This window comes from Amblyomma maculatum, chromosome 3 (assembly GCF_055883805.1).
Source record: "Amblyomma maculatum isolate TAMU_Amacu chromosome 3, ASM5588380v1, whole genome shotgun sequence".
Taxonomy (NCBI): Eukaryota; Metazoa; Arthropoda; class Arachnida; order Ixodida; family Ixodidae; genus Amblyomma; species Amblyomma maculatum.
In genome coordinates, this window is record NC_139346.1 from 203,451,703 (window position 1) to 203,476,100 (window position 24,398).

Genomic DNA, 24,398 nt, shown 5'->3' on the forward strand with positions numbered 1-24,398 from the left:
TGTCAAGTTATGCACCTAACTACAGTGCAGTCCACTTATAATGATATTTAGAAAACAGGAAAATTTGATCATTATAACGGATTATCGTTGGATCTGGACCGGCAAAAAAAAAGAAAAAAAAAACACATCCGCTTATTTTCCCATGCATGTAGCGCTTGCCTACTTTCTAGCGATGTGTGAATCTGGTTGAACAATGCTAATAATTGTAAAAAGCACTAAGCACTTTATTTCAGGACACATCTTTAGCCATAAAATTGCTTAAAATAGCAGACTTAAAAAAGTCTGACAATCGCTGAAAATTGCTTGACAATCGCTGTGAGCATCGCTTCCAGTTGCACACAAGCTGGTGACAGTCCTTTTTACATGTGCTAAACTGATTAGTGATTGGATGAACTGCAGGACATCCCCAGCCTTGATGATCGTTAAAATTATAGAGATGATCGTTAAAATCATAGAGTGCTGTTGCCCATACTTTTTCGCGAGGCTTCCAACCTAGAAACCCAACCAGAAATCCCGATGAATCTGACGTTTCATCGCAAGAGCTAATGCGCCATCGTCGTGGTCGATGCCATCCTCCACGGATCCACAATCGGTGATGGTGATAACTATACGGCTGCACCCTTTGCATGGCGACAGGAAGCGATTGTGATGATGATAGCCCTAATTTCCTAACTGCACGCAATGGCCCTCGCATATTTCTCCACACCGGTCCGTTTTCGCCGCTTATGTCGAGTTTTCACGTCATTCTCTTCTTAGTTTTTTATTTTTATCGAACATTCAGGCAAATCTTTTAGGTAAACATGCACCGGGCGGCGATAAAGCTATTGTTGTATCTGATATGCCGCCGATAATCAGTCATTATATGTGGTTTATTTCTACACAGAGGCAATGGGAAAACTTAAATCTGACGAATTTGATCGTTATGAGCGATATAATGTTATATATCTGCTATCATTATAAGTGGACTTAATACTAAAGTTGGTGTCAACAAGAAATGCGCCCACTGACAAAATTTTTTTGCCCTCTCAGGGTCTGCTGCCGCAGACCTTTTTATATTGCACTGGCATCTCTGAAAACAACAGGGTACTAAGTAGTCCTAAGCTTATTAAAACATGGGGATCCTGTTACTGCCCAGTCGGCTTCTGCTTAACAGCAAGGCCAGCTGTTTAGAGCGCCATCTGGAAGCAGCCTTGCAGGATAGCTTTTGAAATAACCTCGTCTCTCTCAGGGCTGGTGATGGTGTGCGTGTGGGGCCTGTCGGACAGTGGGGAAAAGCAGAAGCACACACTGGAGGTGCACAAGGACACAGTGCCGGAGGCGGTCATCCGCGAGGCCATCCTCAAGAAGCTCAAGTGCTCGCGGCTGGCTCGTGAAGAGCAGGTGGCCCTGGCGCAGGAGCACCAGCACCACTACCTACTCAAGGTGTGTGGCGTCAACCAGTACCTGCTCAAGACGTACCCGCTATGCCGCTACAAGTACATACGCACCTGCATAGCCAAGGGGGATATACCGCAGCTGATGCTGATGCTGAAGGATGCTGTCTACAAAGCCATCCCGCCTTCGAATTACATCACCCCGTCGTATGTTCGGCGGAACCCATCCATGTCAGCAACACAGCCCACAGTCTCCTTGTACAAAGTGGATGAGTCATTCCGAGTCAAGATCCTTGGAGCCTCCTACGTCAATGTCAAAGATGTGGACAAGGTATGTCGTGCTTCTGGTTGCATTTCTTGTTTGCATATTGTGTTTGCTGCGTATGCTTGCATAAGAACCGTGCCCTTGTATAGGTCACTCTTAACTTGGCAGCTGATAATGTGGAAAAAGAAAAGTTGTCATTCTGTGTGCGTACATTTTCCTCAAACGAAACATGTTCCGTAGTAAGCTATGATACTGCCACAGTGCCTTTATTCTTGCCCTTGGGAATAATTTGGCGTCATGTAAGGGTCTGCCAGCCCCTGCAAGCCTGTTTGATTGAGGGCTGTTGCCATCAATTACATATCACATTGCTCAGGCTTTCAGTGCATAATTTTTCAAAAAGCTTTAACAAGCCCTACCAAATTCATTATAAAGTGGAAGTGTTTGCACAAACGGAAGATGGATAATCTGCCTCCTACAGTAGGTGTATATGGTATTGTCCCTGTCATCTAGCAGTCTTTTAGTGTGACAGCAGGGGAGTGACTCACGCTGGCGTGTGCTGTGTAGTAGAATGTGGGGTTTAGTATCTCAATGCGACATTCAGCTATGAGTGGCATTGTTGTAGAGGGTACCGGAATAACTTGGACCACTTGCGTTCTTTGACTGGAGCTGACATTTCTCAGCATATGGGCATTTTTTAGTTTTCCCTCCATCAAAATGCTGCTGCCATAGTCAGGATTCAATTTCGGGACTTTGAGTGCTACCTTGTACCTGATAAATTTACGACGGAAGGTAGTTGAGCCCTGATAACATGAACTTGAAGAAGTATTAAAATTTTTTCAGGATATGCGGAGTTAAATCTAAATTGTGCTTTTGGCTGAATACTAGATGCTGATGGCACGAAAGCATCTGTTACACCCTACCAGAGATTACATTTAGAATTTGAGTGAACAGGGTTCTAATGGAGGTTGTGTCCAGGCAAGCCACCCGGTTTCCAGCTGAGCCGAATGCCAAACTTCTCTGACTAATGCCTCATGTTGAGACATGTCAGTGAAATCGCAGACAGCCTGGCACTGGTCCTTTAGCAGCGGAACCCCCTCGCACCGCGGCAGATACGAAGCAGGGGATCAGTGCGCTCGCTGACTGGACCTCTCGGGCCGCCATCAAGTGCCGCCTCCAAATTAGACAGTTTGAGTGGCAACGGTTTCCCAGGCTATATAAGTATGAGTATTTCCGCTTGTAGAGTGGGACTGTCACGAGCATCCATCAACTACAGTGCCGCTCGCAAAGAAGGGTACATTGTTGTCTTCCCAGCCGTTGCTGCGTGAGAACAGTCGCGTGTGCGACCAGCACTTTGGCACAACAGTATCTATCCACGTTCCACATGGCAAAATTTATGGCACTTCGCATTTTTATCTAGCGTCATGCTTTTCATTTTTCTGCCCCTTTCACCATTCCTTGTCTTGAACCTTGGCATTTTTTTTTTCTTGTTTTGCTTGTTCTTTTATTTGCAGTGGTGGCCTCTGCTGGCTTGCCTCTAGTGTCACTATGTGGAATCCTGATAACGGAAATCAGTTAAACGGCATTGCTGCTTAAACGGAATGAAAGCCTCAGAATTGGTTGGTTTTGTATCCTAGCAGTTTGAAAAAAAATCTCATTAATAGAACCTCAGATTTTACAAACACTGCTAAGTGCAACTGAAACCAGACCCAAAACTGAACTAGCTGGGTATGCGCTGCACCATATCTGTACACATATTTGCCCTTGAGGTTCCATTTAAAAAGAGTGTACTGTGTGTCTTAATAATCATGGGGCCCAGACGGCCAAGCGGTTTTCATGGGCATTTATTGAGTTAAGCTTTGATTCAATGGGTGCTTAACTTTTGTTAATGTGGTTTATACACCCAAGAAACAGAGAGAGCATGTTTGAAAAGCTTCGCTAATTTTTCATTCCTTTTTTCTTGCCTTTGTAGATATATGTTCGTGTTGGCATCTACCATGGCACAGAGTCTCTCTGCCCTTTTCGAGACACTGAGCATGTAGTGCATTCAAACCCCAAGTGGGATGAGACACTAGAGTTTCAAATGTACATTCCGGACATTCCTCGATCGGCGAGGTTATGCGTCTCCATCTGTGCTGTCTCTCAGCGAAAGAAGCGGGAGGTGAGTTTGCGTGGTGCGTGCTGCTTTCATGTGCAGGAAACGCTGAGAGTTTGTATTCTGTGCAGTGGCAATAGTTTAATGCAGAGCAGTGCAGATATAATATCAGAAAATGTCGGGGGGGAGAGAGGGGGGAGGGGGGGAGGGAGGGGGGGGGACTAGCATTAGCATTCGTGATGCAAATGAACCCCCCCCCCCTAAACCCCTATTACTCTTTTTACTCAGTGTGCTTGAAGGTAGAGAAAGTAGTTGCGATTTTTCAAGCTTTATACCAGCATTGAAGCCAGCCCAGGGACACGAGCAGATATGATATTTCATGCTTGAAGTGAGTTGCTCAGGTAAAGCTTACGGGGTACTACATGTCATCCTACAAAACTTTAGTATTTTGCATCACCACATTGTTATTACTTTGTAATGAAGAGTTCTCTTGGCACACACGTTGAAGCTGTTCTCAGACCTATTGTTTGGTTAAGGTTACGTGAAACATTACGCCAAAGGTTTTCATTGCTGCTGCTACGTTCCAAACACCCAGCATGCTTCTGCTTACTTTTCTGGTAGTAGTAGTAGTACAGTCTTCTTGCATTTTTCTTGTTTCGTTTAGCAAGGTATTGTTGCCTGCTTTCTAAATTGGAGCTTCTTCGCTTGTGCATTTTCTTTCAGAAAAAGCATTTCGTGCTTACATCTACTGCTAGGGATGTGATGGGCCCAGGCTGTTTACCTTTTCCTTGATCCAAGGGTTCTCAATAATTTTAACCTTGGAATACGCCCCTTGACGAGCCCTACATGTATTGGCATCCATCCTTTCCCAGCTGCAAAATGGCCATATTCGAATGTCCATATAGTCAGACAGTATGCTAAAGGCAACTGCACTGCAGTCAATCCCAAGATAAAGTAAGCAAAGGAAAGGTAGGGTTGAGGCATGGTTCAAGCCCAAGCTATTAACCAAATCCTGTTTTGGTCTGACTGCTACTCTGTGGCACCTGGAAAGCCTTTTTTTGATGGCCTTGTTTACCTCGCTCACAGGAGAGGTGCGCCATAGCGTGGGGCAACGTAAGCCTTTTTGACTACAAGAGTGTGCTGCTTAGTGGCCGTGTGAACCTTCACCTGTGGCCCGTGCCCAAGGGCATGGATGAACTACTCAACCCGCTGGGCAGCACGGGATCCAACCCCAACCGGGAAGCCCCCTGCCTGGTCATTGAGCTGGACCGCTTCTCGGGCCAGGTGGTCTTCCCCTCCATGGAACAGATAGAGGAGTATGCCTCCTTTGTTTCACCTCTGCAGTCCTTGGGCGAAGAGGTAAGGGGAAATGTATCAAACTTTCTCTTAAATTGTCGAACAGTGAGGCAGGGCAGGCAGCTGAAGTGCTGAGCTGTGACTGATTGTATTGCAATGTGCTCTTGATATGGGAATGCATTTGACTTCTAATTCACTGACCTTGCAAAAACCTGGTTTTCTAGGAAGCCATAGAAGAAGAAAATGGAATATTATTCTGGTGCACTTAAAAGAATAGGACGGATAGCCTTGGTGGAACTTAACAGGCTTCTCTGAGAACTTGCATTCTTATGAACACATACAGTTATAACCACCTCCCCTAATTTCGCAGAAAGTTTTGGAAAAAAAAAAAAAAAAGCTTGCATGTGAATTTAAGCACCTTGTTCTTTGCAAGGAAGAGCACGTAGACAAGACTGCTAGCGCGTTAGCTCACTCAGTCGAGCTGGAGCCGTCAGAGTTCCAAGGTGGCGTGCCATCCATGGCGTGATCTCCGGCTTTTTTTGTTGCTGCATTCCGACACTACACGACAGTTGGGGGCACAGAACGTGACACCAATAACTTATTAGCGTGTTGTCATTGGGCCTGGAGTCGGCGGCCATTCGGCAGAGCTCGGCAGGTTTTGCAGGCATCACGGGTGCGCATTGCTTTTTCTGGTGTCGGCTGTTTGACAGCTGTAATGGTAGTTAGAATGAGTTTGAAGAGGGCTGCCACAGCTGGAAGTTTAAGCAAACTGTAATTACTTTTGTCAAAGATGTTTGCCAAATAAAATGTCATGTTTCGCGCTTGTCTCGTCATGTTATTGACAAACAAACATGGGGAGGTAGATTTTTCTATCCTAAACACCATCCTCACTTTTGACATTGCAGTCATGAAAAAAAAGGGGGTTGCTTAGAATCAAGTAAGGATGGCACTATTTTAATAAATTCAGGAATGCAGATGACGTTGGCTGAGGTTGCGAATGAGGAGAGAAAAGATGCGTTAGCATTGAGGCATTCAAAGTGAGTTAGCCTAGAAGAGGAATATAGGAGGAGCAGAGCATATGCATTCCTGCGCTACCTAGTCTCATCCAGCATATGTGGACATGTTTGCAATTTTTCAACCCCCCTCCTTCCTTAATTGTGATCACAGAATCCAGAAACTTGGACAGAATTGGAGAAGGAGCAGGTGCAGGAGATCATCAAGCGCGACCCATTGTCTGAGATCTCTGAGCAGGAAAAGATGCTGCTTTGGAAGATGCGGTACTATTGCTACACTGTGCCGAACTCCCTTCCCAAGCTGCTGGATGCCAGCAAATGGAACAGTCGAGACCATGTGGCTCAGGTATGGAGCAGCTTTCCGGTCGTCTCTTACTCCCTTGCTCCGAAATCTCTTTCTCTCTCCTTGGAGGCAGCTTTTGTTGCACTTTTCTGGCAACTAATGGAGCACAGGTTTACTGAAATTGGTTTGTTGAGAATTGTTAGGTTGTTTGCGTTTATGCATTCAAATGTGACAAGGGTGCGTAGTTATTACAGTGCAGGCAAACTGGCATGGCGAGATTAGTGTGTCTGCGTGGGTGCAAGCCACGTCGAGGATACCAGATGAGATATGAATTAGCCCTTTAATGCTTCGTATCGTAAATTCACTGCATACAATTTGATATCAACATGCTCTCAGCAACCAAAGCATTCAGATGAAAATGTTTGTTGATGTTGCTATGTAGAAGCTGCCTGAAGAAAAAGCGGCCACACATATCCTACCTCCAATCAGTGCTCAACGCCTTGCCCCTCATTTTCTAACAACTTTTGCTGACAAAAATTTTCTCCTTGCCTTTCGAGTTTGTTTGGGGCCTTTAGGTTGGTCTTTTACGCAACTTTAACCGCAGCAAAAGCTCGTTGTATAAAATTCATGGTGTGCCCATTTATTAAATTTTGATGTCACTCAAAAATACTTGTTTATTACACCGATTTTTCAATGCGACTGCATTAGCACAGTGATGTGAAGTTAACAACTTTTTCTTTTTTTTAGATTTCTTCATAATTTGGCCATAAAAAAATTAAGCTGTGCAGCTCTTTCATGTTGCTCTATGTAAGATCCGCTCATTTCATTCAGACACCTCTTGCCATTCTAGAGCATTATCTCTGTTATGCAATGTCAGGGTTTAAAGCTATGCAATGCATGGGCTCTGGACGGTACCACCACTTTTTTCGTGAATTGGTCCAGTGGCCACTGCTTGGCTATTGCAATTTGATGTGCTTGTTCATTTGTCCAAAGCTGTATCGACTGCTGAGGAAGTGGAAGCGAGTGTCCCCAGAGACTGCGCTGGAGCTCTTGGACTGCAAATACGCAGATATGTTTGTCCGCAAGTATGCCGTGGAGTGGCTGGATGGTCTGTCCGATGAACTGCTCTCCCAGTACCTCCTGCAGCTGGTCCAGGTATGGCCTTTCACCCACTGGAACACTTATGTCATCTGTTGGATGAAAATGCACTGTTTTCAGGAGCTGTTCGGAAGTGTGATCTTCCTTTGGGGTACTCTAGATTTTAAGCTTGTCTACTGCATAAACTAATAATGCATTACTGGCTGGGACATTAAGCCTTCCTAAGTGTATGTACCAGTATGTGTTAACCCTGTAGCGCTCATGTACCGATAGTGTCGTATGAAAGTTACTAATGTCCATGTGATTTCTTCTCCAGTCATTCTTTTTTTGTAGAGATTCAGAAAGGTGGGAGATTTATTAACGGAAGGATGATTAGAGCATAGTTGAACTTAGCCAGTTGTTTTTCTGAATGTCCAAAGGTTATAACACTCATAGCAGATATGCCGGTGCACTGAATAATACAAAATTAAAACCAAAAGTTGCTCTACGGTCCAGCAATACAGCGTGAAGACCTGAAAATTATGGGCCGTTTTTATTTTCTGGTTAGCTTGTGTCAAACTATGCCAAAAGGCAAATGTTGCTACATGCGGATACAATACGGAGCATTTTCTCACCTACATCTGCACCACAAGGGCATTGAAAGACCTTGACAAGGGGAAATCGAAACTGAAGCAGTTGCTTCTGAATGTTGGGTGTGCTGTTCGATTTAAGTTGAACAGTCAAATCTCGATATAGCGAATTTTCAGGACCGCCAGAAATTGTTCGTTGTATTGAAATATTGTTGTAATGGAAAACTTGCAATAACAAGCCAGTGGTCAAACCTAGGTATTAAAATGGCATACCTTTGCAGTATATATGCGAGCAGACAGGCAAACTTTCAAATGAAAATGTTGCATTCACTTCAAAGCTACTTTTTTGAAGAAATTGGCTGTTTTCTCCTGCGCACCCGACCAGTGAGCCAGAGTGATTGCGCAGAATGATGAAAATGCAGACTTTAGGTCATGCCCATAAAATATTAGAGCTCGATATGAACTCATCTTCATTGTTTAGTGCAATGAGATTTGAGGATCGTGTCTTCGTCTTTCAATATGGTTGCGATGGTCGATAGGGCAATGCCAAGCTGTCTGCAGAGGTCAGTTTGCTTTTTCCTGCATCAATCTTGCAGTATATCCACTTTTAACAGCAGCAAAAACTGGTTTTCCCTTGAGGCTGTGACTGGCTACATTCATCGTCGTATCCCGCACAAACTTCGCGGTAAGACCATCCACAATAAAAAATACCCGCTCACACACATGAATGGCGCAAACAATCGATGGCCAAACTACGCAGCACGAAAAATAGAAAAAGGTAAGATGGCTAGGCTCGCTGGCTACAGTTTTGCGGTAGCTGTAGAAGTTGGCACTAGATGTCATGATGATGATAGCTACTGCCTACGAGGCATGCACAGAGAAACTGGTTTCTGTTTCACACGAGAGTTGCGGCACCGTTAATTTTAGGTGAATTCATAGTACTGATGTTCCTTGATTGTAAAGGAAAAAAATATTTTAAGTATGTTTTTTTGAAATATCCTTAAATATTTTTACGGGTTAAATGCTGTAAAAGCTCATTAATTCAAGCTCCATGAGACCGGAAAAAAGGCTTGACTTGTTGAAATTTTTAATTATCGAATGGCCTATAACAAACTGGCAAGAACTATGTGCAGGGTAAGTTTGTTTTACAAAAAATATGGCCAAGGTCGCCTGCCTTTTATACAGGAACAGCATGGCAGCAACAATTTTTGCATCCCCATCAATGCTTTATAGCATTCACGCTGTCGGGAGCATCAAAGCAGAGCCTCCTCGGCATCCTTCTTGTTGGGATTCAATGCGGTAAATCCCCTCACGAGCAGCCTGTGTCTCGTGAGAGGCTTTTCCGCATGATGTGACAGTAAAACATCCATTTTCCCGAATTAACGGGACTCGAGTTAACAAGCATTTAGTTAGCAGCCTGTGTCACATGAGAGGCTTTTCCACATGATATGACATATATTATGGTGAGGCAACCAAAAATAATATAAAATAATATGCCTCTGCCCGTGCCACTAGGTATAACGGGCTCGCATGATATGACATATATTATGTTGAGGCATGAAAAGGAAAGAAAAATAAAGAGCCTCTGCCCGTGCCACTTAGTATGACAGTAAGACATCCATATTTCTGAATGAATGGGACTCGAGTTAACGGGCATTTAGTTGCAATTCTCGGAGCCATGCGGAACAGATCGCAGGCAACTGCAGCCACGGCCCCAGTCCCAACCCTTTGATGCTTTCGGCCGCTGCGCCAGTCATAGCACTGGTTTGGATTTACCCATTCTTAATGATTTTAGCTGCTTTTATCTTCTCTTTCCATTTTGGAGTTGTGCAGCCTCATAAGCGTGCCCCCAGTAAGGGGGCATGCTTTTTTTTTTTTATATGGTGCAAGAGACAAAATTTTCTCATAAAATGCTGTATTTCCTGCTACTAAACCTGAAATAGCAGCTGCAGATTGCAATTTCTTTTGCTACAAAAACTGCTACAAGAAACTTGTCATCAATTTCATGCATTGCTTTTGCATAAATTTATCTTTCAGCAGACCTTGTGCACCTCTGGCAGCAGTCACTTTGACCTCATTTTGATAGATATCAAAGGAGGATTCTGCAAGCAGAAATGGAAATTATGCACATTTTTGCACTCAGTATTAAAGGTGATAGCTGATCATTACAGGGCTTGATATGCTTGACACTGCAATCATCACTTCCCTGTTGCTACCAGATGTTGCTGCATGCTACTGGGTTTCAATTACCTGTCAGTAGGGTGCCGAACCGGAACCGAACCCGAATTTTCGCTCGGAACTAGAACCAGACTGAATTCAAATTTTTTTCGCCATCATGGAACTGAACCCAAACACTAAAAAAAAAAATCGGAGGAACCGTTCCAGACCGGTTCACGGTATGGTTCCGACACAGTTTTTCAGGCAGCTTACCTTCATTTATCGCTGCTTGTAAAGTGCTCTTCCACCTCCGCAAAAACGCGAAATGCAATGGCATCCTCGTAATGTGCTATGGTTTATACACCGTTAGTCTTGGGTGCGTGCTTGGTTTGACATTGATCTGATTTTGAAGTACTTTAATGGGAGCCAGATGAAACGTTGTACATGTAGCGGCAGAGGTTTCGCTCTAAAGTAACATTCATATGAAATTTTGTGTACTTGAAAAGCGCAGCAGGAAACATTATTTTCTTTTAACTTTCTTTCGGCGCCTGACAGCCTTAGTTGGTTATTCGCTGCTGAATATAATCATTATTTTCCCCCACCCTACTCTGATCCTTGGTCACTCATGATAAACATTTTGCTTGGGTCTGTACAACCAAGTGGAGCCCGTCACATCCTACAACAAAAACGATGGATTACTATATGAATTTTCAGCTTTTATTGGATATTGGAATAGAAAAGAAAACTCGGTATTAAAAGGTGGAGTAAAAAAAATACAACCGAAGTATTTTTCTTTTGAACTCGTTTGAACCGGTTTGGGCAGGGTCGAACTGGTTCAAACCGGACTGGAATGTGTCTCTACAGCCAAACCCGAAAGGCTTGAATCCGAACCAGAACCGAACCCGAAAAAAAATTTTGTTCAACACCCTGCCTGTCAGCCTTTCTAGTGTCCAGAGAGCTTGTCACCAGACTGAGGAGCATTGCTTGAGGCATAATTTAGCTTGAATCGCATTGCTTTGTTTTCTGAGTTGTAGACTCGCGAACTAGCAAATGCATGCTTAAATCCACAAAGGGTTTACATTTGCAATGCATTGCAAAAATACTTGCTAGCCTCATGATGCTTGGGCGATCAGCCTCTGCATAATGGGCAAGTAACCGTTGCCATACACTCGGCAAAGGTGTTTACAGCGAGCTCTTGGATATCTTTTCTTTTTTTGAACTGTCATTTCCACTGCAACATGACTGGGCCATCTTTATTAACTTTGTGAAATAAGTTTAGCAGCATGAGTTTGCTTTGCAAACTTATGCAGCAAAAGCAAGTTATAAACCTGAAACAAGCGCTGGGAATAGTTAAGACAGGAGTATCTTTCTGTTTCCTTACCTTACAGGTGCTCAAGTATGAGCCATATCTGGAAAATGATCTGGGGAAGTTTCTGATCAGGCGCTCTTTGCTTAACTACAACATTGGGCACTTCTTCTTTTGGCACCTGAAGTGAGTCTGATTTTGTTACATCGTTGGCACTTTTCTGCAAAGCAGCATCCTTCAATTGGAAGTAGTTGAATGAACGATGGAGTGGTTAGCGGCACATGAGCATTTGTTCACTGTTGTCGCTTTTTGTTGTGCATTCTTCCTCAGTGAACTTATTGCCTTGCTATGCCAGCAGTATCATTCCTCCCCAGCACTTGTTGGTACTAATTGGCTCATTGTCAGGTCAATATCACGCTGGCTTTGAATCGATCGGTTCGTCATTTAATTCCTTTCCCAACTAGCACTGTGTGATTTTCTTGAAAGGATGTGGTGGTAGGCCAGTTGATGGGGCATGGCAAGGAACAGCATTGTGGAAACGGCCGTCCTCTGTCCTGTCGTTCCTGCTGTGTTGTTCCTTACTGTGATTTTCTTTGCCGGATGATGACCAGCGATGAATCACGTTTGACTGAGACTGATACCCCAGTCAAGCGTGCAAGTTAAAGTGCAATTCCGCGGAGTGCACTTCGCAGCTTGAAAGAGACTTTACGCTACGCAGTGCTGAACGGGAAAGCGAAGTGCACTCGCATAAGCACTCATTGGTACGAAACTAGCAACTGAAAAATATGTTTTAAAAAAGAAATTGGAACCTCCAAGTGCGAAGTTCAGAGAACTGCTTTTTAAAGTAGTAAAACATTTTAAAAATGCTTAAAATTTGACACCGGGCCATGATTCATAGACCCCTTATCAACGAACACCACGAACAATAACAACCGCCCCCTAACTGAAAATGGCGTATCCGCAGTGGCGCACCACTCATAATGTGGAAGTTGCGTACGCGGTTACATCACGTTTTTGTTATTTGATATTTTGCCCGTCACTATTATAAAACATTTCATTAAATGAAAATATGTACAAAACACGTAAAATCAACTTGTATACATATCTTATTACATAATGCATTTGTGACGAAGGAATTTCTGCCGGCGAGGCTACGCGCTCAGCCCTCGAAGTCTGTTTTGTGAACGCACTCCGACCTGAGTGCACACTTTGGCAAGTGCACTTAGGTTACGCTGTTTAGCAGCGGTAGAGTGCACTTTTCGTAAGTGACACTCGCCGTAAGTGCACTTTATTTTGCGCGCTTGACAGGGGTATTAGAGTTCGGTTGAGACACATTTGCCCGTTCCTCTGTGTACAGATTTTGTGGTTGTCAAGTTCAGGGACAGATTAACTGGGAAAGTACTGAGCACTTCTCGGTGATGGCACAGATCTGAAATGCATGACCCGTCTGTGGCCGTCCGGTTTGGCCTGCTGCTGGAAGGATTCTGCCGTGGCATTGGCACGCACCTGAAGTCGGTGGTGCGACAAGTTGGCGCTTTGGAAAAGCTCACCCAGCTCACTGATTCACTCAAGGAGCGAAAGGATGACACGCCAAAGGTACTAATCTGTGTTTGCTGCTGGCATTCACCATCTCAACATCTCAAAGCAAAAATGGAGAGAACACTTCCTATTACAAAGCGTGTAAATCTGCCATTTTTTTATCATTTCCCTGTGAATAACAAGCAATCTATTCCGTACAGAATATGCATTTCTATGTTCTGTACTTCTACTTTTTTTTTGTATTGTTGTTAATCTGATTTTCCTGACTCGTGCATAATTATGTGGTGTTATGTTTGAATGCACAAGTTCCTGTTTGTCTGTTACTCATGTGGAGGGCAGGAACCCCGTCAAGCTGCTACTAATGTAACTTTTTCTTTCTGTCCTAGCATTTTTTGTGGGGAAAAAAAAAATGCTCAATGAAGGATTTGGATGTGGTTAACGCCTGTATTTTCACGTGCATGCGAGGACACATTTTTGGCTGTGTGCAGACAATGACATAGATCTGCTACCAGGGAATGTGTGTGATGTTTTGCTGCAGATGCACCTAAACATCATTTTAGTGAACTGCAGTCTGGACTGAATTCCCCTTGCAACATAATACAGTTTAATCCTTTATAGACATAGTCAGTTGCAGTTCTGATGTCGCTTAGTGGGTGTAGCCGAGATGCTTACTACCTCAGTCTTCATCACTGAGGTATCACGAGGCATCCTGCATTTAGCACCTTCACTTATTTAACAATGGTTTTGCTTTGCTTCCTTTATTTTTGCAGGAGAGGCTCAAGTATCTCACAGAACAATTTTCGAAGCCTGACTTCCTGGAGGCACTGCAACATTTTCCGTCCCCCCTGAACAACAGTTGCATCCTAGGAGACTTGATGTGAGGCTGCGTGCGGAAACCTGCAGTCCATGCTTCTCTTGTTCTACATTGAGAGTGTGCGCATTTTGCCCCATCCACATGGATGGGGCAAACTGAATACTGTTACCAAAAACTAAGCTGTTATAAACTAAAAAAATGTTATACTCTTTATTTCGAGCTTAAGGTGCCACAGGTTTTTGTTTCAAATATAATAAGTTTGAATATAAGGGCACATTTGTGGATTATATATGCATGCAAATAGTGATTTGAAACCTTTTCTCTGGATAAATGTAGCTTTAAGAATTAGTGCAACATAAATATGGGTGAAAAGCACTTATTTGCTTATTAAACCAGCAATCTGCAACTGGTTGCATTGGCGAGAGGTAGGGGAAACCCTTATTTTTGTTAGTTTGTTAGCATGGGGGGAAAAAAAGGATCAGTAATTTAACACACTTGCATTCAAATTATCAAAGGGGGTCTGAAAACTACTAAAGGTAATTTCACATCATAGTAACGTTAACTGGGGAAAAAGCGAGCAGAGGTTATTTGCTTTTCAAAACTTTTGTAGTGACAACGATAACTTCTTGCGTTTCCATCAATACTTTAATTAAGGGGCTTTTGTGCACAATAACTTTCCATGACATAAATGCTTGCTTACTGGTCACCATTCGGCTAAGGCGCCTTTGAAATAAACCAGGTGCCTCAGAGACGGTACTAGTAACTGAATTTGTGTGCTAACATTTCAGGACCGGTGAACATTAGCTCTGTAAATGAAAACAGCCTAAGCTGTCTAGATTGAAAAATTGAAAAAAAAAAAATTTGATTAAATTATATAAGTTCTTAGTTATAATTACTGTAAGATCAGTACACATCCGAAATATGTTAGTTAAGGCACCACAACACATTCAGTAGGTGCTCCTCTGACATGCTTGGTACGAATGACTTCTCATGGCTTGCATGCCCATCTGGTGTGCAGAGGGCGTTGGTTCGAACCTCAGTGGCGACAAATTTATTTTGTTGATTCACTTCTATTTTCTTAAACACACCTATTATAGGAACCTTTTTGCCACTGTTGGCTACATTTGGACCCTCCCCGAATCGTTAGCTTTATTTTACTGAAATTCCTGCACGAGATTATGTGCTTATTATGTAATGACCCTACTAACCAATCAAGACATTTTGGTGGCGGCAGCTTTATGGCGGAACGAGCTGTATGCACTATCGTGTAAAATTCTGAGCTCGCACCATCTCCTATGGTACAGTGAGTTCCTAGGCATAGACTATAACTAGTGTTGGCAGTTAAAAAATAAGTAAAAATAATAGGCAGCAGGGAAACAAAATATGTGCCAGCCATTGTAAAAACCTAACTGTAGTGATGATGGCGCACGCACATTTTATATAAGAAAAAAAAAAAAGGACACTTTATCATGACCACGTTATGCTCAGCCTGCTTCTGCAAACTTTAGGGCACCATTTTATAATGCAGTCACCAGCAAATGTCTATCCAGGTAGACTAAAGGCACCTACAAGCCACGACAGCTGCTGAGCCCAATGCTGTCAGATTGAATTACGTTTCAAATAAGCATCAATTAAGTACAGTTGTTGATTCTGTCAAAACAGGCTGGCTTGTGTCCGAAATGGTAACCATCATTTCACACTCTTTTTGTGTTCCGCCAGTGTGAATGAGTGCAGAATACTTGACTCTGCCAAGAAGCCGCTCTGGTTGCTGTGGAAGAATCCCGATCATCTGGCCGAGCAGATTCTGGACCACCATGAGATTATCTTCAAGAATGGTGATGGTAAGCTATGTTCCTTCAGCTTTTTTGGTTAACGAGAGCCACCTGAAAGAGGTGTTACAACCGCCTTTAGAAAACTTGTTTTCTGACCTGTGATTCTCACAGGAAGAAAGCTCTTTCTGCGGTCGTAAACAAATCTTATGTGTCTCTCTGTCTAGCGTCTTTATAACACTGTAGTCAGAAAACTCGTCCTTGAACAGACCTGCTTTCATTGTGGACCTAGTGAATCTAAATTGTAAACTACTACTTTTTAATCCACGGTGTCCTGGTTGTTGCGCCACTTGCTTATGGTACTCTGAGGATGGCTGAACTTTTTTTAATAAGAGCAAGGTCCAAATTTTGCTGTTAAAGCTCATGTTCTTACATGCCGCAACCAGGTGCTCTTTTTGCGGTTAAAAAAAAAGGGGGAGAGATTAAGAAGTGCCACAACGGAGCCAGAGAATAGAGAATTTGGCACAAGCAGCAACTGTGCTTTGTTTTTCATTTATGTACATTTGCTGTGTATTTCTCCTTACCATGTGTGCTGTAGAGACCTAAGGCAATTTTATATGTACTATTGCTAAAACAGAACTTACGATATCTGCTACTAAGGAGTCATAAAGTTTCTTCCAGCAAAAGTAGCAAGACAAATGCTATGTATTGCATCCACTCCTATTCAAAAAGTGTAGTACTATATCAAATGCAGGCAACATAGCCGGTTTATGTAGGGAGCAGAAAAGTTTTATTTCAATACGAACTGTCGACTCTGGCCTGACTTTTTTTTTGCCAATTTGTAGTAACCTCAGTGGTTACTTCCAGAACCAAAACTTCCTATTGTCATCATAAGGAATGGTCTGCAAGAGTACACCAGTATTTTTGCACTCATCTTCGGAGGGCAGTACTGGACAGTTCCTCCGACATGTCCTAAAGTAATAACTTTAGAGTTGTCACCGACAATTGTGGGTTGAACAAACAGCAGTTGACAGTTTTGTCTGCAAGTGTTGTGTAGAAAAGCTTATCAGGAAATCCTGCTCATGTGTGGCCTCCATGTTCTTCCAGACTTGCGTCAGGACATGCTGACACTGCAGGTCATTCGCATCATGGACAGCATTTGGCAGAAAGAAGGACTTGACCTGAGGTAAAACACCCGACTCGAGAAGTGGTACATGGAGCACTAAGGCCCTTATTAGCATTGGGACTTCATTGGTTTTGATGAGAGCATTGAATATGCGGGACATGTACAGGAAGGAAGACTACATTTCCACTGGAATATAAGCATTCAATAACGTTGTGTTGTAAAAACTGTGTTGATAAAGGCAGAAGCACCAACATTGTCTGGACCGAATTGAATACTGCAGGGATTTTCTCACCGTGCTTTGCTGTAGGAACAGTGGCATGAATAGCCCACTGTGTCCACCTCGAATTGTGCATTCATGTGCTTCGAAATGTGAGCTAAAAGCCTTGTGACAAACATTTTTATGTTTTAGTTTGCATAAGGATGTTGTAAGGATGCCCTTGATGTTTTCCCATTCATAGGTTCATACGCAATTTGCTTTGTTTGGTATGCAGGATGATGCCGTACGCATGCCTCTCGACAGGCAAGCACGTGGGCATGATCGAGGTGGTGCGCAATGCCAAAACGGTCATGAACATACAGAAGAAGGGGGGCCGCATGGCTGCATTTCAGGTGGACTCGACGCAGCTCCACAAGTGGATCAAGGAAAAGAACAAAGGGGAACGGTGAGTGCATGCACACCTGGCATGCCTACTGGTTTAGCTTCATCCATTTCCCAGGGTTCTACCTTCTGAGTGAAGGCATTCATTCAGGCTGCAGGTGCTGGCCTAGAGCAAGATTGAATACAAACTGAAGTCGGCCTGTTTCAACTGACCGCTGCATTATAATGGCTGCCATTGAAAATGGGACTTGTATAGGCTAGGAAAACAATAGGAAGTGCATGTGCTGTCATAGCAAGCTGACAACTTTTTTGATGTCAGATATCTTAACCTAGGTTACATCAGTACCTGCTCCTGCCTAGTGATCACCAAGTCTACCATTTTCTTGAGGTCAACATTGGCATCGTGTGGTTGAATTGATCGGTGGGGGAAAAAAATATGTTGCACTTGCAACCCCAAGTTTACCAGCAACTTTGCTGCTGAATGAACATCTGTGTACTAGTCACAGCTTTTCTCTCTACTTTATCTGCACTAGGGTGGTTTCTCTAGTAATTGCGTAGTACTTTATCCCAGCCGTAACAATGACCTTGTTCCTTCAGGTACAAGCAGGCAATTGAGACCTTCACACTGTCCTGTGCTGGGTACTGTGTTGCCACCTTCATCCTCGGTATTGGGGACAGAAACCCAGACAACATCATGGTCAACGAAGAAGGCCAGGTAAGTTTTGGCTGCCTTTAAATCGGCTGGATAACACTTTGGTGTGCCTGTACCACATGTCTGCAATATAGATATCTGCTCCAATTCTAAATGGAGAGGCAGTTAACTGTGTCGTGCAAGTTCCGAACGCAAATGCTTTAGACACCCTTCGTTGTCTTGCTGTGGTAGCTTTCGTAGCACATGTCGACAGAGGCATCACTCATGTCTGTTTGTTGTTTCTAGCGTTAGTGACAGAGTCAGGCGAAAGGGATGCTTCCTGTGCAAACATGTTTTGCCGTGGTCAATCTGTAAAGATGGGCGTGTGCACCAGCAATGTGAGACAGACCTAAACTTCGGTTATGATAGCCACACTTAGATTTCCAAAGTCAAAAGTAGGAAGAAAATAAATCACTCTCACGGGTAGCAATGTAGATTTTCATGATGGTGTAAACACCGCATTGAAAAGACGTTTCATTATTCAGACTTCCTTCTTTGGGAGGTAGCATGTGCTGACAGCATTTTTGCCGGTGTTTTGCCGGTGATGCACAGATCTTTCACATTGACTTTGGACATTTCCTGGGTCACTTCAAAAAGAAGTTTGGCATCAACCGTGAGCGTGTGCCATTTGTTCTGACGGAAGACTTCTTGCACGTCATTGCCAAGGGCCAGGAGAACCCAAGGAAGAGCAAAGAGTTTCAGAGGCAAGCTGCTGCTGTTTTTCTTCGCAGATTTTGCATGCCTTAGGCAGCATTCTTAGCGCATTGAAAATGCAGCACAAGTGCAGTCAACTCTTGATAATTATAAATTGAAGTGAGCTTCAATATATACTGCACTGTATATATAGCTATTGTATTCTACCACTCCCCTCTTAAATGCCCTTGTGCCTTGAGGGTAAAATAAATGAAATGAAATTATGCTCAGCTCAAATTGAGCTGATTTTCATTGAGTGTGTTCACAGGATTGAAGCAACAGTGTGAATAAGTCAGGTTAAGCGAGTTCCTGTTAACATGGGTCTACTCTGCAACACTGGTTTCCACAATCCATCTGACTGTTGATGTCCCCCTCTTAGGGTTGAGGTTTGCAGTATGACCACATGGGCAACCTAAAGTTCTTGGTGATGTCATCTGTAGCATAAGGAGCTGGATTATTGCGGTGCCATTGTGTCATTTCACACATGGTCATTAGTCATGGTCGGAAAGTATAAAAAATAAGTAAAAGATAGCAGAATTGCTAATCATATCTTTAGTCAGCCATTAGGCGGTAGCCGAACCATTCACCACCAAGTGCATGGACATCACTGGAAGCAAGTCTGTTCCATATCGCAAGCTCATTGGCTGATGCAAAACATGTCACACACCATGTGACATGGCAAGAGGGTTGTAGCTGGCGGTAGAGCTCACAGTGCACTCTATGCTATCACATTGTGAAAAGCACCGTATTTTCCGGTGTATAAGTCACATTTTTTTTTTTTTTCTGAAAGAAGTTTTGTTAATGTGTTTGTTTTATCCACTGGTGTGACCTATATATGGAAGAAATCCAGGCTGGGTGGAGGCCACACCTGATCTGTGCCCAAAAAGGTGTCTGTGCGCTGTGCAATGTCAGCTCATGCTAGAGAGACTCTGGTCGTCGAAATAAATCTGGAGCCCACAACTACAACGTCGCTCGTAGTCAATATGTCATTCGGGACGTTAAACCCAACAATTTACAATTTTTACGTGACAAAATATCAGGTGGCCAGCTCCGGCATGCGTCCGAGCCGGAAAATTATGCGCCACAACTGCGTGCTATCTCCTGGCACGCACTGTATAACTGTATTTCGAAATAAGTCAAAAGTAGCATCATAATTGTCTCATAAAAACAAAATGCAGTTCATACGTTTTTACAGACAGTTTAATTTTGATGGAGAAAAATGTGTTGTTCATTTAAAAATGGTAGCTTGCCAGTGACGAGTTTTAATTTCCCAGCCGCTCCCTTTCGCGTGATTTCCGTCCGCTACAGCATATTTATTGCATTTATCGCTGTAGTGGCTTCACAGCCTGGGCGCCAGAACATGCAGCCCGAAGGTCACTTGCTACACCGCTATGCAATTTTCTTTACTTTTGGCCTCCATATCAATTAAAAGGTTTTCACCGACATCACCATGCGTGCTTCACATCTGTCACATCTGTCTTCTCGCGTTTTTTTGCCTGTGAGCGAAAAAGTTAGGACGCGAAATTCAAGCTGCGTGCAGTTGAGTTTGCCGAGCAGCATGGGTACTGGGCTACAGGAAGGTAGTTTGCAGTTAGCGAAAAAATTATTGGGGACTGGCATAAAAAGCCACCTCTGTGCTCTGAATAATGAAGTCGGCCATGAAGGCCAGGCAATTGCCTAGTTGGCGTTGCATATTTCCACAACTGCTCTGGCCCCTTCTCCTTCTGCCCTCTTTTTTTCTTCGGTGGTTTTGCCTAAACATCGTCTGTGAGTGCATATACTATCTGTATGTATCAAATAAAACATTTTTGAAAAAGTGCTGTTCATACTTTGGATACTACATGCACCTGTGTGAGCACTGCAATCAGGGGATATGGCCATACGCTGCGGCCGACGCAAGCATGTATTTTCGACGCGCTTTCTCACAACATGATCCTCAACGAGTTTTCTACCAAGTGAACGGGTGTGTCTTGTCTGTGTTTTTTGTTGCAAAATTACCATTGGGAGGGGGGTACGACTTATACGTCGAAAAATACGGTAATCGGTGATTAAGCGTCCTTCTCAATTTTCTTGCTACACTCTCTTGCTGCGAGAACAGCAGGCTGATGAATTGCAGTGAGCATATTTGCCACTTGGTTCTCTTATTCACCCGGTATTTTCCCTTAATGTGATAATTATTTATTTTCAGTTAGCGTGTTTTTAGTGTCATTTAGAAATATAATCCCAGTTTGATTTCATGTGAACACCAAGCTTTCTATGGACATGGTGTCATCATTTCATGGGAAGTATGTTGTCACAAGACCCTGTTTACGGTAGCCATTTTTTATTAAAGGTGTCTTTAATACTTTGCCGGCAAAAATGATGTAGAGTCATCTATGGGGGGTGAAATGGGACCACTTTATCTCCTTACTATGTATGAGTTTACTCTGGTGAGGTTCTAAAACAAATTGATGCAGCATTCATGCTCAATGAAGCCTACCGGCTACGCTTACATCCTTGCCCACTTCATTTATGAGATGCAGTAGACTTCCTTAAGGCAGTCTTGAAGAGGTCATAAAATTGGTTCATCAGCACTTTATGATGTAACATAATATAATGTGTAGAGTTTGTACAAACATTACCGATAGTCATGACTCATAGTCATTATGCAATGTAGCATGACCCAAAACTTAGTAACATACCTAATATGCAGCAACGTAATGTTTTCACATTCTTGCCCATAAGCAGGTATCTGCTGAATGCTTTATTTCCATGACGGTGCAGTGCGGATGCCCCGTGTGTTTGTTGTTCGGTGCCTCCATTATTGGCGGTTGTTGTAAAAGTTTTTACAAGAAAAGTATAGATGAAACAATTCATCTTGAGCGGATTTTTTTTCTTCTTATATTGAGTTCTGTTTAAGTTTAAACGCTAATTCTTTTGTGCCTTATGTTTGCAGTTTCCAGGAGCTCTGTGGCAAGGCTTACCTTCTGCTCCACCGACATGCCAATCTGCTGATCACCCTATTCACCATGATGTTGTCAACAGGGATTCCCGAGCTGCAGTCTATTGATGACATTGGTTATTTGCGCAAGACTCTGCAGGTAGGGCACCCTTGATGATGCTTTGTGGTAATTGCCTTAGAAAGCTGTGCTGGATTGAATGGAGAGCAGCCCATAAGGGAGTGCTACCATTATGCGCAAGAAACGAGTGCAGTCCACTACTTCCTTCACCTTCCACATGCACAAGTGCATGCGCATGTGGTCAGACACGTGTCGCATTGCGCACCGCATCCCTTCTATGCCGCCAGCATTTAAACACACTTGGAGACAAACGCCCAGGGTGCACTACCACTGGCTGAAATGATGCTCACCTGGAAGCAACTGCTGTGTTTGCCTTGGACAGCCCACCCGATGAGTCAACAAGCTGACATGCTTCCTGCTGTATGCCACCCACTTGGATAAGGCACTCTGCATTTCTTTTTCAGCTTTGCTAGCAACTCGCTGCTGTGGGACGCTGGAACAATGCTTCGCCGACCAACATTTCGGGAACATCTCCGAGAACCTGCCCTTCTAAAAGAATGGACATGGCAGTACACTTTTTCTGGGTGCTCACGTGTCCTGGGCACTTTTACACTGTTACAGGGCACGATAGTATCTTTTGTTGCCAAGTTCATCAGGCGAGCCACTGTCGCGAGCATTCATGTCAAAATGTGAGCGCGCCATGCTGTTATCGATGCACAGCATCTTGGCACATTGCGAAGAGGTGCGCTGCAGAGAATGTCGACACTAAGTAGGAAATAGGAGAAGCTGAAGAAAAAGCCAAGAACTCTGAAATTAGTTTCAACAATTCAGGCGCTTTGTCTGGCCCCAACGTGTTAGCAACAAGTGTGCTAGAAAGTTGACATCAGACATGCCTTATGCTCGCTTTTAAATTATAGTTTGTTTTCATTGTTTTCTTGCACCGTGACATTCGTCCATGTCAAGAATGCCTGTTGGGGCAAGACAAAAAGGGCCTCTGAAATGCTACTTGAGCCAATATTATAATGTAAGAAATCGCTTTAAAAAGTTTTGCATTGCGAAGACTGCTGATGGCATACCTATTGCCTGTGCTCATTTTCTAGTTTTAATAAATAGCTTTCCATGGGCCCTTTATGCGACTCCGCCCTGCCGGGGTGGTGCAGTGGTTACGGCGCTCGACTACTGTTCCCAAGGATGCGGGATCGAATCCCAGCCTCAGCGGCCGCTTTTCTGTGGATGCGAAAGGCAAGGCGCCCATGTGCTGTGCGATGTCAGTGCACGTTAAAGAACCCCAGGTGGTCGAAATTTCCGGAGTCCTCCACTACGGCGTCTCTCGTAGCCTGACTCGCTTTGGGACGTTAAACCCCAAACCTTTATGCGACTCCATGTCAAACACATGAACACTGATGCCAGCGCAGCGTTTGAGCTGGTTCCATCATAAAGAATCCGCAGTTTGTGGACAAGTAATATATGTCCTCACTGCAGCCACTCACTGTAGCAGTTGATATGCGCTTAAGCAAAAGAAGGGTCTCGTTACAGTAAGCAGTATCATGTCTTGCGACTGTGATAGCTTTTTGCCGGCATGCGAAATTGTGGCATGCAATTCAAGGTCCAGGGTAGATTTTCCAGGTCCTTTCTGCTACTGTTTTTCATGAAATCAAGCTCAAATTTCTTATATTACTTTAAATCGAACATCAGCGCAGAGTTTTGCTGCTTTTGCAGTAAAACGGCAGCATGTTTACATACTAGTGGCACTAAGACCTATAAAGCTGCAGCACTCAACTTGGTGTTCTTTTTAAAGGGGCTCTTTAACAATAATTGCGATATTCTACTGCAAGAGATTCACAGAGGTGACCTTCGTGAGTATTCGAGTCAAATTTAAAGTCTCTGCGTGGAGCCTGTAATCTGCAAATTATTTTTATAAAGTGCTCCTGGCGACCTCTCACCACCGATTAGTACAATGCCTCCCCATGCACTCCCCTTCCAACTGGTGTCATTGGGGCTTTCTGGGCGCGCCCACTCATTGGACGCTCCCAAGTGATGCAAACAGGGTAAGGCACGGTAATGTGCAGTCACAATTTGTTTTCTTTATTTTTTTTGCTTGCCGGCATGCGCTGAGTTGAAGGGGGGAGGGGAGGAGTGTCATTTTCAGGCACTGATATCTTCGGTGTTATTGATACTAGCTTGCATTGTAGAGAGGACTGATGCTCGTGCACATTTTAAATAGCCTCTCATGGGCCCTTTAAGCATTGCACAGAACTTTCCACATAACCTTTGAGCATCATTGTAATATTTTATGAGCACCCTGGATTTCCACATGCATGGTCAATGTTTTGGAAACAGCACTTATGAAACACTGCTCTGTTGTTTATTTCAAAGGCCCTGTTTGGCAACATTTGACTTATCATCCCCGCTTGCTTGCTCTTTTCTTTTTTTTACCGCCAGGTTGAGAAGTCGGAAGAGCAAGCTCTGGAGTACTTCCAGAATCAATTTTTCGAAGCCTACGGTGGTGCATGGACGACAAAAGTAGACTGGTTCTTTCACAGTGTCAAGCACTTTTAGTGACTGTTGTGCTATTGTGACTCTGCAAGAAGAACAGATGTGGAAGTGATTCCCAGTGCTGTTATTGCATCTTGCTATTCACAGCTAGCGAATTAGCGTGCATGGAGCCTTGGTTTTTGCCGATGAAAAGTGATAAAAGTCCTCTTTCCAGCCCCACT

General features: G+C 43.6%; 1 protein-coding gene across 3 annotated transcripts in view; it reads left to right on the top strand.

Moving 5' to 3' along the window:
* LOC146197465 (phosphatidylinositol 4,5-bisphosphate 3-kinase catalytic subunit alpha isoform-like) overlaps positions 1–24,398 on the top strand; it is a 38,968-nt gene extending 14,570 nt beyond the window's left edge. For all 3 annotated transcript variants that reach the window (XM_084599295.1, XM_084599296.1, XM_084599297.1), the window contains 15 exons: positions 1,229–1,704; positions 3,608–3,796; positions 4,817–5,089; positions 6,194–6,385; positions 7,316–7,477; positions 11,535–11,638; positions 12,880–13,048; positions 13,762–13,868; positions 15,525–15,646; positions 16,682–16,760; positions 17,192–17,362; positions 17,896–18,013; positions 18,542–18,693; positions 21,618–21,762; positions 24,124–24,398. In XM_084599295.1, coding sequence (XP_084455421.1) covers positions 1,229–1,704; positions 3,608–3,796; positions 4,817–5,089; positions 6,194–6,385; positions 7,316–7,477; positions 11,535–11,638; positions 12,880–13,048; positions 13,762–13,868; positions 15,525–15,646; positions 16,682–16,760; positions 17,192–17,362; positions 17,896–18,013; positions 18,542–18,693; positions 21,618–21,762; positions 24,124–24,240 — 2,576 coding nt within the window. In that variant the 3' untranslated portion in view covers positions 24,241–24,398. The remainder of the gene's footprint in view (positions 1–1,228; positions 1,705–3,607; positions 3,797–4,816; positions 5,090–6,193; positions 6,386–7,315; positions 7,478–11,534; positions 11,639–12,879; positions 13,049–13,761; positions 13,869–15,524; positions 15,647–16,681; positions 16,761–17,191; positions 17,363–17,895; positions 18,014–18,541; positions 18,694–21,617; positions 21,763–24,123) is intronic.